Genomic DNA, 18,461 nt, shown 5'->3' with positions numbered 1-18,461 from the left:
ATGTGTTACTCACTCTACCTTCCTCCTTGTAATGCAAGCAATACATTCTTCTCCAGTCCCTGTCAGCCAACCTCACAACCCACTGTTAACCCCTTCAATGCCAGCCAACCTCCCTACCCCACTGTTAACCCCTTCCCTGTCAGCTAACCTCACTACTCACCGTTAACCCCTTTCGTGACAGTCCCGGTCAGCCAACCTCCCTACCCTTTGTTAACTCCTTCCCTATCAGCCAACCTCACTATCCACTGTTAACCCCTTCCCCGCCAGGCAACCTAACTACCCACTGTGAACCCCTTCCCCTCCAGCCCCTGTTAATCAACCTCCCTAGATAGAGATATAGATAGCACAACGCTCTATAGGTATTTATGAATTTGTCTGTCTCTTTATATTTATTTATAATAAACACGATACCTAATGTGGTGAAGAAATATTTGTGTGTGTGTGATGTGGTATGTAAGTTCTAGTGTCTAAATGCAGAGGACTCCAAGGTGGCTTGGACAGGCATTGCAGGCGTGTGTTGAGTGATGCAAATTGCATCATGAGGCTTCAGCACACCCAGTAAGGCGTGTCATTACTGATTCTCATAGAGATTCATTGGGGCATGGCTACTGGTGCACAGTCCAGCTGAAACACAGGAAGCAGGGAAAAAGCAAAGTGGAGAAGGAAATTTGGTCAAAAGTAAAGATTAAAAAAAAAAAAAAAAAAAAAAGGTACTTCTAAAGCACCTTTTTACACTACTTAGGGAAGAAAAGCATCTGGTTCCTAAGGAGCCCATATTAACCAAAGTAATAAATATAAAAGTCTGTAGCCACTGCAAGCTGCTCTATCGAGTCAGATACTTCTCCCCTACCTTATTTTCCAAGGTAATATACCTTTAAATTGAGACACTCTCCTTGTATTTATATCATCCACTATCTGCTTCCATTCACCTATTACTTATCTCAAATCCCCGTTTCCCATTTTATTTCAGCTATAGTATATTTTGATACAAGATTGCAATATCCATGTATGTTTTGTTTATCCCTTTGCTTTATATTGTCCCCAATGGATCTCTTCATGAACTTTCCTAATTATACATTCCGAAAAAGTTTGTAAAAGAGGTCATTAATCATTTGCGATTGCAGTGGAACGCAAAACTTGGAAGCGGAAGTACCCACACGAACAGATGCCGGCTACACACAAAAACCCAGCCAATTATGGACTACATAAAAGAAAACTCACGGACACTATACAGCAGCAACTGAGAAAGCCTCTAAACGAGGCAAAACACGTTTTGCACCTTAAGAACTTTATCAAAGGATTTACCTTCCAACTGTAAGGTTTTAAATTTATATTTTATTTTTTATTTGATTGTGCACTTTATAATAAAGCACTTTATATTTTTAAACCATTACTGAGAGGATAATCCTATTGCTTGAGACCTCCTATCAGCATAAAGAAGGAAGTGGGAACCTTTATATCCCACAAAGCTGGAAGTTTGAGCCTTATTCATTGGCTCTACACTTGATACCTGTCCAAGAATTGTTTTAGCATCAAAATAAGAAAGATACTTCACCTTATATTGTATGTATTTCTCCCCTCCTCCCTATTGACTGCCATCTAAACCAATGTGCTAAATATTTATACATTCTTATATTATGTATATGTGTGTGTATTTATAAATACACACACACACACACAATTAATTAACAAATTAATGAAAATCATGACACTTGGCACACTTTAATTCTGTCACCAACTTGTATTTATGAGTGGTCTAATAAACAAAACAAAAATTAATGGACCGAAACAAATAAAAATGTATGTACGCTGTTTTTAAAAAGTGGTCATTTCTGCCGGAAACAAAAATAGCAATGGGTATATACACATAAAACCTGTTTCAACAGGGTCAAAATAAAACTCCTCTCATCCATATATTTTAACTCTTTGAGTAGCAGTGGGATGAACAACATAGTTGCCTGCCCTATGACACACAAACTGATAAATAAATCTTTGCTAAATATGTATATTCATTACAATGTAAACAGAGAAACAAGTATGCAGCAAACAATGGTACTTTAAAAACATTATATGAAGGGGACATTTTTTCAATAAAACAGATTCATATTCAATGGGATACTAGAGTCACCAAACTTTAGCTTAATGAAGCAGTTTTGTTTTACAGATCATGCCTCTGAAGTCTCACTGCTCAGTTCTCTTCCATTTAGGAGTTAAATCCGTTTTGTTTCTGTTTATGCTGCCCTCCACACCTCCCCTGGCTGCATGAAAACAAAACGGTTTCACTTTCAATCAGACAGTAGCTTACTTTAAAACCTGTATCTCCTGCTCTGTAAATTAAACTTTAATCACACACAGGAGACACCTGCAGGATCTAGCAATCTATGAACAGAGCAGGAGATAAGAAATTCGAAATTAAACAGAATTTGCAATAAAGAAAGTGTAAACATTAGATGACTCTTTACAGGAAGTATTTAAAAAGGCTGTGCAAGTCACATGCAGGGAGGTGTGTAAACAAAGCGACAAATCCTAAATGGCAGAGAATTTGGCATTGAGACTGCAGGGGAATTATCTGTACACCAAAACTGCTTCATTAAGCTAAAGTTGTATTGGTGACTATAGTGACCTTTTAAAATGTGTTGTAGAAAAGACCAAATTAATGTGACCTAGAAAAATGTCTCTTTCTATTCACGGTATATTCTATCTAGATGGTTAGAACAAGACTACTATGTAGAAGAACAAAGACAAAATTTCAAATCCTAAGAAAATGTATGCAATTATTCAGAAAAAAAAAAATTAAAAGTGAAGAAAATATATGATTTGTTTGCAACTTAACAGAAGGTTATAACATTGTGTAAATGGTAGATGTCCCATTTTGACTTCTGTATTGTAACATTCATTTGGTTCATTTGTGGGCTATCTGAACATGAAGATATGAAATTTGATCTGTTAAGATCAATGGTATATACGTTTTTGTTTTTTTTCCGTCATATGTTAAAATGTTATTATATAAAATATATTTTTCACAGGAACAATCTATGCCAGCACTCACCAAAAAAACATTTGTGGAATAACAGTACCATTTATATATGTTACAAAATATGCCTGCATATTGTGGAGCTCATTTTACCATATTACTTCATATGGGTTGCAAAATATATTAAGTTTTGCAAAAATAATGTTCTTACAAAAACAAAACCTTATTTACAGAAATATGTGGAAAAATGTTCAGGAATTGTTTGTTCTTTTAACTGTAAATAACTTGCCATCAGTTTATTGCAAATGCTACACACTACAAAGTGCAATATGCTGGATATCAACAGAAGTTCCAAACCTATGAGGATATACATACTGTTTGGGCCACGTAACGTCTCATGTCATTCATAGAGGTTAACTATCCAAACTCTTAGAAATTATCTGAACTATATTGGAGTCTGCTGATGCTAGATCATACATATTTTAGGTTCATAAATTACAAAATAAATGCTGGAAGCACATTGTGACTCAGAGGCCACCTCTGCTAGCATGTGGAAGAGTCCATGGCGGAAAGAGTCAAGATGCTTCTGTCATTTGAATAGCAGGGTTCCGTTTCACTCCAAGATCTAAAGTAACAAAAAGAAAAAAACCTCTCATATTAATTATGAAAATGTGTACTTATCTGTCCTTGTCCTCTTCAGTTTTGAAAATAACGATGGTAACTGCAGGTAAAACATGATTCATCAGGACTGATGAAAGTTTGTGTGTAACAAACTGAAACGTTGATTTTTTTTTTATGGCCAGCTAATAAATAACAAGTACACTTACCGGGTTCCGTTCCTACGACCCGGTCGTAGAACGAATTGGTCGGTAAGTGAGGAGTTAAGGGATTCCCCGCTCTGGTGCGCTTGTTTATGTTCAGGAAAATGTCCCCGAACATAGACAAATGCAGCAGAGCAGGGGATCCCTCTAACTCCCACTACGGCTCGCACTAACCACCCCGGGAGAGAGCGAGCCTGAAGTGCTAGCCGTCGTAAAACAGGTAGGTTGCAAAATGAGGATACTGTATAAATTGCGAGTACTGTTCAGGACAATTTGTATCCAAGTGTTAATATGCAGACTGTATGCTAGTGAAGTATTTTGTTTGCGCACCGATGACAATAGGTGCTTAGCACATTAGAGAATACATTAAAGTCGAATAGTCATGTTTGGGATTATAACACAATATTTACCTTTATAAACAAATACCTGTTTAGTGTGGATTTTAATTAAATTTTGTTGCCTATGTTTGAGCTTTACGTAAGACTATTCCCTATTCCCATCACTATTAAAAAGTCTTAGAAATGCTCAGTCACAACACCATCTTAATTGATGATGACTTCATTGCTTTGTGTTTCCAGCTGTCACTGGTCATAATTTGAGTGACAGTTAAAAATAACAGGTATACTAGAACTTAACTGTAGCTTACAAGGTTAGTTAACTGCACATTCACAGCGGTCAGCATCAGTGGTCTGCCAATTTACACCCATGAGCGTTATATGTATAAGAACTTTAAAGTGACACTAATTGAGGCTGTTAAGGTATGCATATAAATGAAATTTAGGTTGTGTATAAGGAATAACAATGAAAAATTAGATAATCAATCCCACACATGACAAATCCACTTTAATCATGTTCCAGGGCTTTCCATCTGGAGCATTAATATATTGTTAGACTTTACAACTTATTTAAACAAAAAAAAAAACCTTTTTTGGAAGGTTGATACTAGGAATTAACTTAAGGGGATACTCTAAGCACCATAACTACCATGAACAATAGCTTGTAAAAGACATGTGACACATACCTGTGTGTTGGGTGTCCATTTTTCTGGCCTGAGATGGTATGAAAAAGCAGAAATTCATACTTCCAAATGACCGTACTAACCCCCAAACTGGATAATTGAGTGGCTGAGTGTGTCAGCAGATGCTCATGGCCAAATTATGCCTCAGAAATGGAGAAGTGTAAACTTTTGCTTTACCATACCAGTTCAGACCAGATGGACAGAGGGCGTTTGAAACATGCAGATAAGTGACCCACTGTTCTGAAGATTTTTTCTTTCATTCATTTTACTGTATCATTGTGCTAGGGGACTCCTGGCAACCTATCCACTAAACCACGGCTGCCCAATAGGTAGATCCCCAGATGTTGTAAAACTACTACTCCCATGATGCTTTGTCATTCTAAATTAAGTCTAAAGGCTTGCAAAGCACCATGGGAGTTGTAGTTCTACAACATCTGGGGATCTACCTTTTAAGGCAGCCCTGCACTAAACCATGCTGTAGTGGTTATATTGCTTATAATGACCCTTTATCAAACTTTAAAAAAAATGGCAAACAAGTAACCTCTGCCAGCACTGTGAAAATAAATCTCCCCCGAAGACTTTAATTTCACATAATTGAATGTGGCATTCCTAAGACTCTAAATGTGGGTGCCACACAAAACGCAGGGCTGACATAGAAAGCACCTTCAGTTGCTGTCTGAGTGACTGCCACCAGAGGTGTTACTAGGCAGGAATGTAAACACTGCCTTTTCATTGCTCAGCCTACAAGGACATGCTGTAGACACCAGAACCACTACATTTGGCTGTAGTAGTTCTGGTGACTAGAGTGTTCATTTAATCTGTGGTAAGTATTATAAATGCAAAGTAGACTATAATTCAATAACTTACTAGCCCAAGTTACCTGTGGGTTAAAACTAAAAACTAAATATTAATTTTCTTAGAGTAGGTCCTTTTCTTAAAGGGGCAGCCTAATAACCTGTAGATATGCCTGGAAGATGGGAATTGATTATTAAGCACAACTGTGAGAGAAAAAGAAAAAGGTCTTACAAAATTAACGTTTACGTCCTAAAAATTGGAAAGAGTGCACATTACAGCATGGAATGTTTGCTGGAACCATTCCCTATACCACTTCATACTTATGATCATATATATATATATAAAAAAAAAAAAAGTGTATTGCACATAATAAGCAGATGGTCACATTTCATATTGCATGGAAAACAACTCTCCATATGCACAATAACAAATGGTGTTGTGAAAAAGTGAAGGTTGCAGGCAATTCATGCTAGTGCAGCCAGACATGACAGCCATTTTTAACCATTCGAGTGCCAGGCCTATATCCAAGACATTGCAAGAGTTTATAAGGTTTTCATAAAGAGTATGCCTGATAATGCACATAAAATAATGTCAAGTTGTTTTGCTATCAATCCAGAGGAAGAAGGGCTTGTTTTTCTGATCTTCAAATATAAAACGAGTAACTGATTACCGGTATATGCATAATTACCTACCTTCAACACTGCTGTATTGTGACACTCTTACCAATATGTTTATATATAGCATTTTCATTTTGATGTATGATTATAAGAGAAAGGTTGCTGCCCCCAGAAACCAATTTAGTCTAAGTCAATATTTAAGCGGATTTCACAATATAAAATGCAATTGTTTTGTTTCTTTATTTGCCTTTCTGCTGCCATGTCAACCATGGTAAACAAAATAGAATGAATTGGGCATTTTTACTGAATAATAATTATTTGCTCCTGTGTGAAATCTGAGGCATTTAATAAGACTTAGAATAGAGTGACTTTGGGATATGTGCAGCAACGAATTATGCAGTGTAGAGCTTTAAGATCAAGACAACCCAGCAGACCAAGATAGAACAGCATTAGGCGAAAATCTGATTTGCCGAATAAAAACAAAAACAACCAACCAACTAATATAGAGAAACTATTTGCATTGTGGCCAAACAAAAGATAATTTGTCATTTTGCAAAAGGATGCCTTTATTTATGAAAATGAAGATACCGGAATGCTAAAAAAATTACACTTTGTATATAACAAGTCCCATATAAATATTTACTCTCATGGACACTTTTTTTCTACACAATTTCCAAAAAAATATGTATTTTATTGTCTGTAGATTTTGTTCTAAATATAAAACAAACAGATTGCATATTGCTTATTTGAAATATACATTAACAGGTAAAAGAACGAACAAAACTAGAAGAAAAAGGGGTTGGACCGCTCACGCGGTTTAATGCCATTTCAGCAAACGGCACAGTGACGTGTTGGACAACATTCAACATATGCCTTTGAAAAATAAATGGGTGGGGAAGGGGAAACGAGTAGAACACATATGTATATATCATAAGTTTAACTATGGGACCTGTTTTTGTTTTGTTCATTAAATATGTGAATATCACATTACCCAGTTAAAAGCATTGAGCAGATATTAAGAATCACTTTCAGTAGCCCCAAATATAATTTCTAAGCACAAGCAATGAATGAGATATTGACAGCACAGAGGAGGGTGATATACAAAAGATTTGTTTCAGGACATGCGCTACAGCTCATCCATACATGGATCAGTATAAACAAATTAAATAATTTTCTATGCCTTGGACAGCATGTGTTTTAAATAGGAAGTAGCGGGCTTGCAGCTATTTGCACTGCAGTTTTGTAAGTGGAGGTGCTTGTAAATGTATGACTATAAACAGAATCTTTTGAATATCATCATAAAACCAGAGCCCAAAAAACACCAATTTAAAAAGTCCATGAAATCTAATGATTTACACACCAAGATGTTACACTGCCCAATTCTGACTTATGCAGAGAAGGTGCCAGCAAAATAAAATATAAACAAGCAAGACGAACAATTTTAACATACACATACATACAACACAAATTATATATATATATATAAAAAAAACATACACAAAAAATTGGAAATTAAGTACAATTTAAAAAAAAAAAAAAAATTCTTTCAAAACCCATTTATTTTGCTTGTTTGAAAGCTATGGAAAACACCTGATTGATCACACCCTCAAGCGAGATGTAAAAGCAAAAGCCTAGCTATTCATCTAAAGCTGTGGGTTCATCATTTTCCAGTTTATAGGAGAATCGTTGGCAGCAAAGGCTATTTAGAGAGGTTCCACACCTGCTGAACCGGGCTGGGTTGCATCGCCCTATCATTCGTTCCAGCAGTCTTCTAATAGGCACGCATGCTGTCTCCCCGCCTGTGTAGCAGCACATTGAGTCCAAGCAGTTGATACCTGATCCTGTCTCAGTAAGCTGGTAAGGAAATAGAAATAGGACAGCAATGTATTGTTATAAATGTTTACAATCAGGTTCATCTAGGTCACAAGTTATGAAATGACATGCTAGAAGGAATAGAAGGGTGAAAAAACAGACAAAAATATCAGTCATAAAAAAAAAAAAAAAAAAAAAAAAACCTTCAAAATAGACACGGAACCTATAAATCACCATTTCACTACTGACTCGAACACCGATCACTTGCCATTACCAAGAGAACTATAAATGTTTTGTAGATTATTCTAAATTTAGATGCCAATTGTATTAGATATATGAAAAAAGTGATGTCATTCATTGTTAATCTTATATGTTATCCATCAACTACCCTCAAGATATGCAAGGAGAATTAACCCAGGCTATATATGGGCGGCATAAACAAATATTATATGCATATTACATGAAACCATTCTACCGGTTTACAGATGATGACTGCTTTTAGGAATGTTCATCATATTTCACAGTAAGAATATTTTTGATAAAACAAATAGTGAAATTTTTGTACCAAGTAATTAAGTTTAAGTATAACAATAGCAAACTAACTTCTTTGTCTTTAAATTTGCAATGTATATTAACGCTATGACTACTCAGGAAGGCATCATGTTTTAAAAGTCAATTGCTTAAAGGGATTATACAGCTCAAAAAAATCACTTCAACTTAATGACCCTTTTCCTTTTTGTGGCAATGTAAAAACACCATGATCTCAGAAAAAGGCCAATATTTGCATTTGACCATGAACATGCCTCTAGTGGCTGTGACACAGATGGACACTAGATACTCTCTCTCACGGAAGACATTCAACTGAAAATCTTTATAGTCCGCATCACAAAACAACGTGAATAGTTTTCACAGAAAAAGCATTCAATCCAATGCTGCCCTTAAAAAAAGCATCCAATTGGCTGAGAGTGGACGCTGCCACACGTCAGTAGCTGCCCAATACTGTACCAGAGATCATCTGTCAAGATTATTTTTAGAAGAGGATTATTTTTAATTTATCTTATCCTCTACATTTTGCAAATATGTATTTGTGAGAAGTGAAAATAAAATTAGAGGGACGCTCTAAGCACCAAAACAACCTTAAATTACGTGGTTTTGGTGAATAGGTCATTTCCCTGTAGTCTCACTGCTTAATTATCTGTCATTTGGGGAGTTAAATGACATTATTATTGCCGCCCTAACCAAACCCAACCTGAAATCATAGGGACCCTTGCAAACTATGATATTGCACACGTGGCACATTCTACCATTGATGTACATGCACATACAAACGCAAACACACTTAGATATGTTCTCTCAGATCACACCAACACATCCCCAGCTACCGCCAGGCAAACCATTCCGCCCACTCCCTTAAGAAAACAAAACAAAACAAAAACCCACATCTTTACACTGCTAAACACAGGCACACACAAAACAACAAATAAGTATTTTTGGTCATCCTCCTGTTTCCATACCTTTGGGAGCAGGGAAGCAGTTTCCCTTGTGTCCAGTGGGACAATTTTCTTCCAGCATCCCATGTAAAGATCCCAGATGGTGACAGTGCTGCTTTAAATGTAAAAAATAACCCCTCTCTATCCTAAGGACTGCACACCTCCATCGTAAAGGAAAACTAATGCATTAGGAATACAAATTTGTATTCCTAACACTATATAGTATTTCTGCCCCTACTACTTGTAGACAAGTCGCCACCCACCGTGCAATAATAATAATAAAAAAAAAATTAATACTTACATACCTTGATCCAGTGCTGACCTCTCCTTTCCCATGTGTTGTCAGGCGTGGTCCAATCCAATGCTCCTAATAGGGGAGCATTGGGGACCTAATGTGCACACATTGCTTTAAAACTTTCCAATTGAAAAGCATTGAATCATACTCTGTCTATGCAGCGGAAGAGCCTCTACAGGTGAGCTTAACCCTCAAAACTGAAATGTTTTACATTGCAAGGTTACGTGGACAGGGACCATGCACCCAGAGCATTTCAGGGAGATGAAGTGGTCTGGGTGGCTATAGTATTCCTAAGTTCTGTCCTTTGCACACGGCAGTCAGCATAGAGAAATCATACAGAGAAGATAAGAAATTAAACAATGTTTGTATTGCATCTCCTTATTTGCAGTGTGCACTACTGTGCCTGGACCGAACTAAAGTTATAAGGAATTTTCTATTTATTTTTCCAATGGTCTAATTTCCAGTGCCTAGTGGTATGTAAAACTAAAGGTGTTGCATCAGACAGACAAAGAGGGGGGTTGAGGGGCATCAGCAAGTCTACCTGCATAATTTACAATTTATTTTTATGTGAAATGCGTAGTAATCAAATCTAGACATACTAAAGTGTCAGGCGAAAACATGTTACTAGGTACTTAATTATCAATAAGGAAAAACAAAAGCAACATTGTTTCATGTCCAAAAATGCTGTCCAAAAATAGTTTTTATTTTAATCTGATATTGCCATGGCACCATTTTCTCATTATTTAATAAATCAATATGGAAAAACTTGTATTAGCTGAAAAATTATCTCAGGGTGAGTCAAAATTCCATACATAATATTTATACATTTACTAAAACACAAAACCAACCCAGAATTTCCTCAGAATTTGCAATATTTGCTAACCTGCGGGCTGCATGTAAAATACATAAGTCAGGGCACAAAGGGCAATAGAAAGTCAACTATTCACATGCTAGAGAAGCTACCACCCACAAAATTTGCTACCCAAGATAATTAAATAAAAATAACCTAAAACACACCGATTAACTTAAAAGTTCATATTACAACATAGTAAAATATTGCTTGTGGGACAGTTTGGTTTATATGTTAGAGCAATTTCAGAGGAAATTCAGGGGGTATTTCTGAGGAGGCATTTGGAAGGCATTTAGATTACATTTGGTCAGGCTCCAGTTTGGGGCTTGTTAGTTTATTTGGAGGTGCTTTACTTAATTCAAAGAATTAAGAATAAACAAAGATGAATTATCGCCACACTCTTGCCACTAGATTGCTACTGAATAACCCAAAGGGTTTGTATGAAGGGAAAAAAACAAAACACAGCATAATGCCAGATCCATGTGTCTCCAAGCACAACCAGTGCAAAATCATCAACGCAAATGTTAGTTATGTTAGTTACAATACTACCAGGAATGACGTTAAAGAGAAATGTGAGCACATTTACTATGATCACAAGATGAGACAATAGTGGTACACATTCCACAAAACAGGGTCCACAATGCAGTAGTTCATGTACTACCTAGGCTGATCAAGTGCACTGCGGGATTGATGCATCATCAGCTAGCAATTGTCTATTATCCGACCCTCTGTGCTCGCTTTCAGCAAAGTCAAATGCTGAGCTGACTGAACCCTTATTCTCTTCCATCTAGAGGGATAGAAAAGTAACACATCTAGTAAAAAAAGACCCTCTGTATCTTGTAGGCAAGAAATAAACTCCACTACCCACCAGAGTACATAGTGTCAGCAGGACTACTGATATGTCATATATACTACAATGCAGTTTGCAATGAGACATTCTGTTTGAGGGATGTAACGTACGAGTATGTTTCAGCTCGAGAATTATTTTTCACATACACATTTCAGCGTCTTTTCACCCTGTGCAAAACCCTGCTACATTGTCAGTCCACCTAAATGATGGGTTTTGCACTATAGGGTCGGGAAGACAAGTTTGTGTTCCTGACCCTATAGTGTTCCTTTAACCCCTTAAGGACACACGACGTGCCTGACATGTCATGATTCCCTTTTATTCCAGAAGTTTGGTCCTTAAGGGGTTAATTTCCTTGGCACAAAAAATAAAATAAAAGGACCTGAAGGCAATAATCTGTATCCTAGTCAGTTCTGTGAGATCATATATTCTCCCATTAATAGATCTCCCATTAGCCTGCAAGGCAGTAGGCTGTCACAGTGTGCTTTGGTGGCACCCCGACTCAGTGCTGGAAAGACTGACATATGCAATTCCAACCTCACAACACTATCACAGAATGCCACCCAGAAGAAAGAGGGGAGCAGAATATGCGTTTCCGAAACCAAAGCACACTAGCTAGCCAGAGTCTCCTAGACACCGGGTATAGTGTTGCAGACCCCCTGATTATCCCATTCCCTTTACTGCTGTGAGGGGTAAGCAGCAGAGAAAAGAGGAATGTGTATACATCTGCAGCATTTGCTTATTGTTATTTCCCCAGCTTTAAATACACAGTAAAAGAGTTTAGGTGTTAAAAAATGACCTTAAAGTGGCACTGTCACACCTATTGTTTCCTCTTTTAGAATCTGTTCTTTTCGGATCTAGTTTTATTTGAAACATAAGAAAAAGTAGGGAATTCTTTGTCATATATATATATCTTTTTTTTTTCCTACGCCTGACATTTTCTGACACAAGGAGGAGCTTAAGTCAGCTCCATTTCCTCTGTCGAGGAGGGTGAGTATTGTGGGAAAACTTTCTTTGACACAAAAAAAAATGGAGCTGACTTAAGCTCCTCCTTGTGTCAGAGAATGCCAGGCGCAGGAAAATACATAAGACAAAGTAGTTATTACTTTGTTGTATGTTTTAAAGATAAATAGATCCGAAATAAAGAAAAGAAGAACAGATACTTAGAGAGGAAGAGAAGAGGAAACAATAGGAGAAAGGTAAGTTTGTGACAGCACCACTTTAATGTTTGACAATAGTAACTTATTGCAGCTTATTTAAATAGATAAAAATACCAGATATTTTCCTTACAGTCGTTCCACTTTATTATGGAAGCTCTCTATCAATAAATCATGTATTTTTTTTTAACCATATTGAGGGAGTATATATATTAGCATCATTGTAACTTCCTGCAACTGCAAAACCCTTCACCTGTGTTTATTGAAAAGATCAAAAAATACATATATAGATATTTTCAGGAAATAACATTATGAGGATGAAGTCTGTTGCATGTTGGTGTATACAGTAAAGGTGTAATTTTTATATTTTATTTTTTTACGAATCTGAAAACTGCAAAGCCGTTCCAAAACATACTTTTGTATTTTATTTACCAATTCTAGTTCACTTTGAAGAACGCATTTTCTCAGAGTAGATATTAAAGGATCACTATAGTGTCAGGAAAACAAAGCGGTTTTCCTGACACTATAGTGCCCTGAGGGTGCCCCCACCCTCAGGGTCCCCCTCCCGTGGCGCTGAAGGGGTTAAAACCCCTTCAGCAGCTTACCTTATTCCAGTGCCGGGGACCTCTCCTCCCACGCCGACGTCAGATACCCCCGCCCAATGACAGCTGAGCCGAATGCGCATGCAAGCATTTCTCAATGTTTTCCTATGGACGCTCTGCGCGATGGAGGCATAATACGGCCACTAGAGGCTGGCTTAACCCCAAATGTAAACATAGCAGTTTCTTTGAAACTGCTATGTTTGCATCTGAAGGGTTAAAACCATAGGGACCTGGCACCCAGACCACTACATTGAGCTGAAGTGGTCTGGGTGACTATGGTGTCCCTTTAATTAGGGATTTGCAAATAAAGTTCCCACAAGGAACTTTTTGCCCAGTTCTGTTAAAACAATTAGCCTTTAGTAAGCATCACTACAGTAAGCAGTATAGTAAATTAATAGTATATCCAGTTAAAACCTAAAGTAAACATGGATACTGTGAGAAGTATTAAAGACAAACTTTCACCCCCCTTTAAAACAGCAGAGATATAAAAATGTTGTGAACTACTTTAAGATTTAAGATGCCATTTTATTATAATTTAGATCTACACAAGAAAGGACTGTTTATCTTAGGAGACACTAGTAAAATATATAAACAGTAATTGTGCAACATTGTGTGAATGCTGATAAACTGTTCAGACAGAAGGATTGCTCCACGCAAATACAAAACATGACATGCTATGCAGCAAGTGAAAGCATGTCTCAGAAGACTTTACCTATTTTCCAGATGGATACACATTTTCTATTCCCTCAGTGCATTTTGGTTTTTTTTTATCACAATGTGTGTGAGTAAAGGATATTTTACAAATATTCTTATCAAAACTTCATAAGTATTCAGGAGACAGTCTTGACTAAAAGCTCTTACTAGAAGATCAAATTGGTCATCCTTTCCAAAGCTCTGTCTATGTTAAAGAAATAGAGGAGTTTAATTCAACGATTTGCAGATCTGGGACACTCCATGTCCATGTTTAATAAATGCAGCTTGCATTAGAAAGAGTGGAAACCCATAAAGAAACACAGTGTGTATGCCTGTAAATCTCGGTTTCTATGACTTTTTGAAGCTTGTGTCTTAAGGAACACTATCTGTATTCCCAACGTTACAGTGTTTCTGTTCCTACTTGTTTAATCCAGACGAAAACAGGTTTAGCTGGCAGACACTGCGGCTGTAAGCCGGACAAACAGTAGCACTCCAAGGATATATATATTTTTTTAACCACTTTGTAGAACATTCAGGTCTTAGCCGAAACGCTGCCCAGATATAATGCAGTGGCAACAGACGTAATAGGCATCTCCCCTGCAGTATCCCCATCCACTAATTCCCTCCCCAACCCATTTCAGAGAGATCCTTTTCTACGACATGAGGGCTCCCATGATGATATACAGGCGTGTGGAATCCAGTGGAGCTTCACCGGGCACTGCATTCTATGTAAAGTTTGAGCTTATTTTGCAGGTTTATAAGGTAGGGGGGTAGGGCATCAATGGGTAATGCCCAGTAGAGCATTCTAAATAAATAATAATACAAAAAAAACTATTACAAAAAGCAAGGGACACTATAGTCACCAGAATAAATACAGCTTAATGTATTTGTTCTGGTGAGTATAATCATTCCCTTCAGACTTCTGCAGTAAACACTATATTTTCAGAGAAAATGCAGTGTTTACATTACAGCCTAGGGCAGGGGTAGGCAACCTTTTAGCAGCACTGTGCTGATATAGGATTGTGATGTCCCGTAGCGTGCCGATCCTCAGGCCCGTCGCTACCAGGCAAGCTAACCAAGCAATTGCTTGGGGCCACGAGCTGGCCTGGGCCCCCAAGCAGGGCCGGCGCTACCTATAAGGCAGCAGCCGCCTGAGCGCTCTATAGAGAGCCTCAGGCGGCTGCAGCAATGCCTCTCTCGTCACCTCCCCTTCCCTGTAGCGTGGCCGAGCTCCTAAAGGGGGGGGAGTAATATCCATTTTGTTTGGGGACCCCAAATTCCTTCAAACGGCCCTGCCGATCCTATTTTTTTAAATTGAGGTGTGTGTGTGCTGCCGTATTCTGCTTGTGTTATATATACTGTAATTGCTTTGTATCGTTGTATTTGTGCGTATATGAGCTATTATATTGTATATGTTCATTAGTAGTTTATGGTATCGTGTATGATACATATGAATGTGGGCTGTGTATGAGGGCTGCTTGTGGAATTGTGTGTGGGTGGATATGTCACATTGTGTGTTAGCTAGTGTATGGGGGCTGTTTAGGGTTTTGCATGTGAGAGGCTGCATGTAGGATTGTGTGCATGTATGTAGATTGTTAGTGGTGTTGCGTTTGTGGGGATTGTGTGTATGTTTGGGTGTGGGCTGTTCATATTATTTGTAAGAGGGGAGGCTTATTCTGCAGGTCTGTGTATATCTAGCAGTGTGGGTGGCTTCCCTGGGTTCCACTGGGGACCAGCTTGGGCAGGTACAGGTCAAGGACAGGAGGCTGCTCTACTGTGGGCTGCTCTACTACAGTGTGGATTCCCATTCACAAGTGCTGGGAGGAAGTGATCTGTGATCACTTCCTCTAAGTGCTGCAATGCATACATTGAGGATTGTCCTTCACTACCTCTTTGTATTAGCAGATATCTGAAGTTTCACTGAGACTCCTGATAGGCCAGACCCTGTTTGGCTCTAGCAGCCTTGAGTGCCTTGGAAAGACACCTCGAGTGCCGTGCATGGCACTAGTGTCATAGGTTGCCTACCCCTGGCCTAGGGAATACTTCCACTGGCCACTCCTCAGATAGCCACTAGAGGTGCTTCCTGGGGCAGTACTGCACAGTGAGCAGCAGTGACATTCGGCGTCTGCACCCTCGGTATGGAGCCACTGAACTTTCCCCATATAGAGATGCATTGATACAATGCATCTCTATGAGGAGATGCTGATGGACCAGGGCTGTGTTTGGCTTGTGCTGGCTCTGCCCCTGGTCGGCCTCATTGACAGTCTCAGTCAAACCAAAGCTTTCCTATGGGAAAACATTGTGATTGGCTTTGATCAACACTTCTGATGGAGTCAGGCAAGCAGGCAGATCAGGGGCAGAGCAAGCAGCAGCAGACTGGAATAAAAGTAAGATTTTATTATATTTAGAGAAGCAAGGAGAGGCCAGATGATTATAGGAATACATGTTTGTGTTCCTAACCCTATAGTGTTCCTTTATAGTAATCCTTTAACCATCTATGGGGTGTAAAGCTTAGCCCATATGACTGCTTTTATCTGCTCATTTGAATATACAAATAAGCTGCACCATTCAATATATAACCAAGCTGCAGGGAGTCAAAGGAACAGTAATTAATGTCACTACCACTACTATTATAGATTGTGTGTCTGAAAGACAGTCTTCTAATGGATGCTACTTAGTTTATAATATGCTTCAAAGCTATAGAGAATAAGCTTCATTTAATCCACATAGACTGTAGACAGTAAGAGAAAATGCATACAAGTTGATGCTATCATTACTATGCGTTTGTCTGATTTGATTGCAGTACACTCAGTGAGGTCAGTGGCTGGCCTGTGCATGAGACTTTTTTTTGAACGATTGGATGTGTAATATGCAATTATTTGTTTTGTACTTCTATTAATACACGTTTACCAATAGGTCATAAAGACAATGACTATGGACAGAAGCAACCCACACCTCCAGCCCCAATCTACAATAGAACTAAATACTCCAAAACACCTGGTCAATTTGCATTGAGGCAAAGCACCGTGTGAGTTTCAGTACTCCAACTGCTTGAATGGTTCATGTGTGCAAGTTTGATACTATATGATTTAGGGGACCAAATTTCCTGCACAGAAGTTTTATTGACCCCATTCTACACTACGGAATTTGCTGGCACTTTATAAAAAATAATTATAATTGAGGCATGTGTGCTACAGCTCAGCTTGAAATACATTGCTAAAATGTATTTCGTTGTCAAATGGAACACACATTTGTGCAAATCATACAATCACCAATGTATTACTTCAGAATTAGAAGCCTGGCATCAGTCTATGAATAACTGAAAACCCTAAGAAAACTTTTAATCTGGGGGGAAAAAGATGGATATTAATACAATATCTACATCTGCAGGCAAAATCATGAAAACCTGTGTGCAAATTGTAATTAACAAAAAAATTTTTTTTTTAATCCATTGCTCTAATGCAATGAATCACAGACATGCAATACATAAAAGTGATGTAAAATGACCGAACAGTGGAAAGACACAAGTTAAAAAATATATATCCTAATCAAAATAGAAAATAAATACTAATTCAAGCAACTGCATAGTCTAGAGAGAAGCACGTTTCCCACATGCATTTGAGCACAACAGTGTGGCTATGATGCTAACTTTGGCAACCCTAGAGGTCTACATTACCCATAATTCTCAGCGAGACAGGAGACTGATAGGAGTATGCAGAGGTTATCAATTACTGCTATATGGCAACAGTACAATTTATCCAATTAAAAGTGACAATGCTAATATGCCAGGTGACTTTAGTAAATTATTTTATTTTGTCGTATCTCTTAGCTTTGTTATTGCGTTAACATGATTTTATTTATATCTTGTATAGCACACATAACTAGCATGCCTAGGCCTTAGTTTTGATAAATTGAACCAATATACACATTTAATCTCAATCTGGCAGCACATAATTAAAGTGGAACAATCACTCATCTGAAACTCACCCACTGAATAAACTAAAAGTCAACTATAACTTGTGTTGAGCTTTTTTTCATGCGATGCCCCATTTTCTTTTAAAACATATATTAAAGATTTAGAAAATAACATCACAATCCAGTTCTGTTCAAGCACAGCCAGTGGACACATGGACAATTGCAACGAGAACAGAAACAATGTTATATTTTCTCCTCTTCCACAATATTTACTGACGAAAAAAGGCACCACTTCTAAAGACGGTTAACAGGGATAAATTGGAGGCGCCCAGAAGCAAGGTAAATACAATTGTGTGGATTTATACATTTAGTTTTATTTTTCAATACTCACAAAGAGATATTTTCTAAATATAGGGAATATGTAAACAAACAAGAGAAGACCAAGTTTATAACTACTTATGCAAGACTCAAGTAGTAAAGAAATAGTGTTTCGGGTATCAATGTTTACCTGGAGGAATTGATTACTGTTGCCATTTAAAGATGTGATGTACAGGCAATTAATGCCAACTTATCCA

At 37.8% G+C, this 18,461-nt stretch overlaps 1 protein-coding gene across 7 annotated transcripts in view; it reads right to left on the bottom strand.

Annotated features, from left to right (window-relative positions):
* Positions 1 to 1,733: 1,733 nt before the first annotated feature.
* ATP11B (ATPase phospholipid transporting 11B (putative)) overlaps positions 1,734 to 18,461 on the bottom strand; it is a 126,360-nt gene continuing 109,632 nt past the window's right edge. For 2 of the 7 annotated variants that reach the window (XM_063442714.1, XM_063442716.1), the window contains 2 exons: positions 7,946 to 8,079; positions 1,734 to 3,599 (listed from right to left, as the gene is read on the bottom strand). In XM_063442714.1, the coding sequence (XP_063298784.1) occupies positions 3,518 to 3,599; positions 7,946 to 8,079 (216 nt within the window). In that variant the 3' untranslated portion in view covers positions 1,734 to 3,517. Of the gene's footprint in view, positions 3,600 to 7,766; positions 8,080 to 11,333; positions 11,460 to 18,461 lie in introns of those variants that run through there. The other 5 variants (XM_063442720.1, XM_063442721.1, XM_063442713.1 and 2 more) reach the window with 3 other exon arrangements.

This window comes from Pelobates fuscus, chromosome 2 (assembly GCF_036172605.1).
Source record: "Pelobates fuscus isolate aPelFus1 chromosome 2, aPelFus1.pri, whole genome shotgun sequence".
NCBI classification, from domain to species: Eukaryota; Metazoa; Chordata; class Amphibia; order Anura; family Pelobatidae; genus Pelobates; species Pelobates fuscus.
The sequence above is the reverse complement of the archived record's forward strand: the minus strand, read 5'-3'. Positions and strand labels throughout refer to the sequence as shown.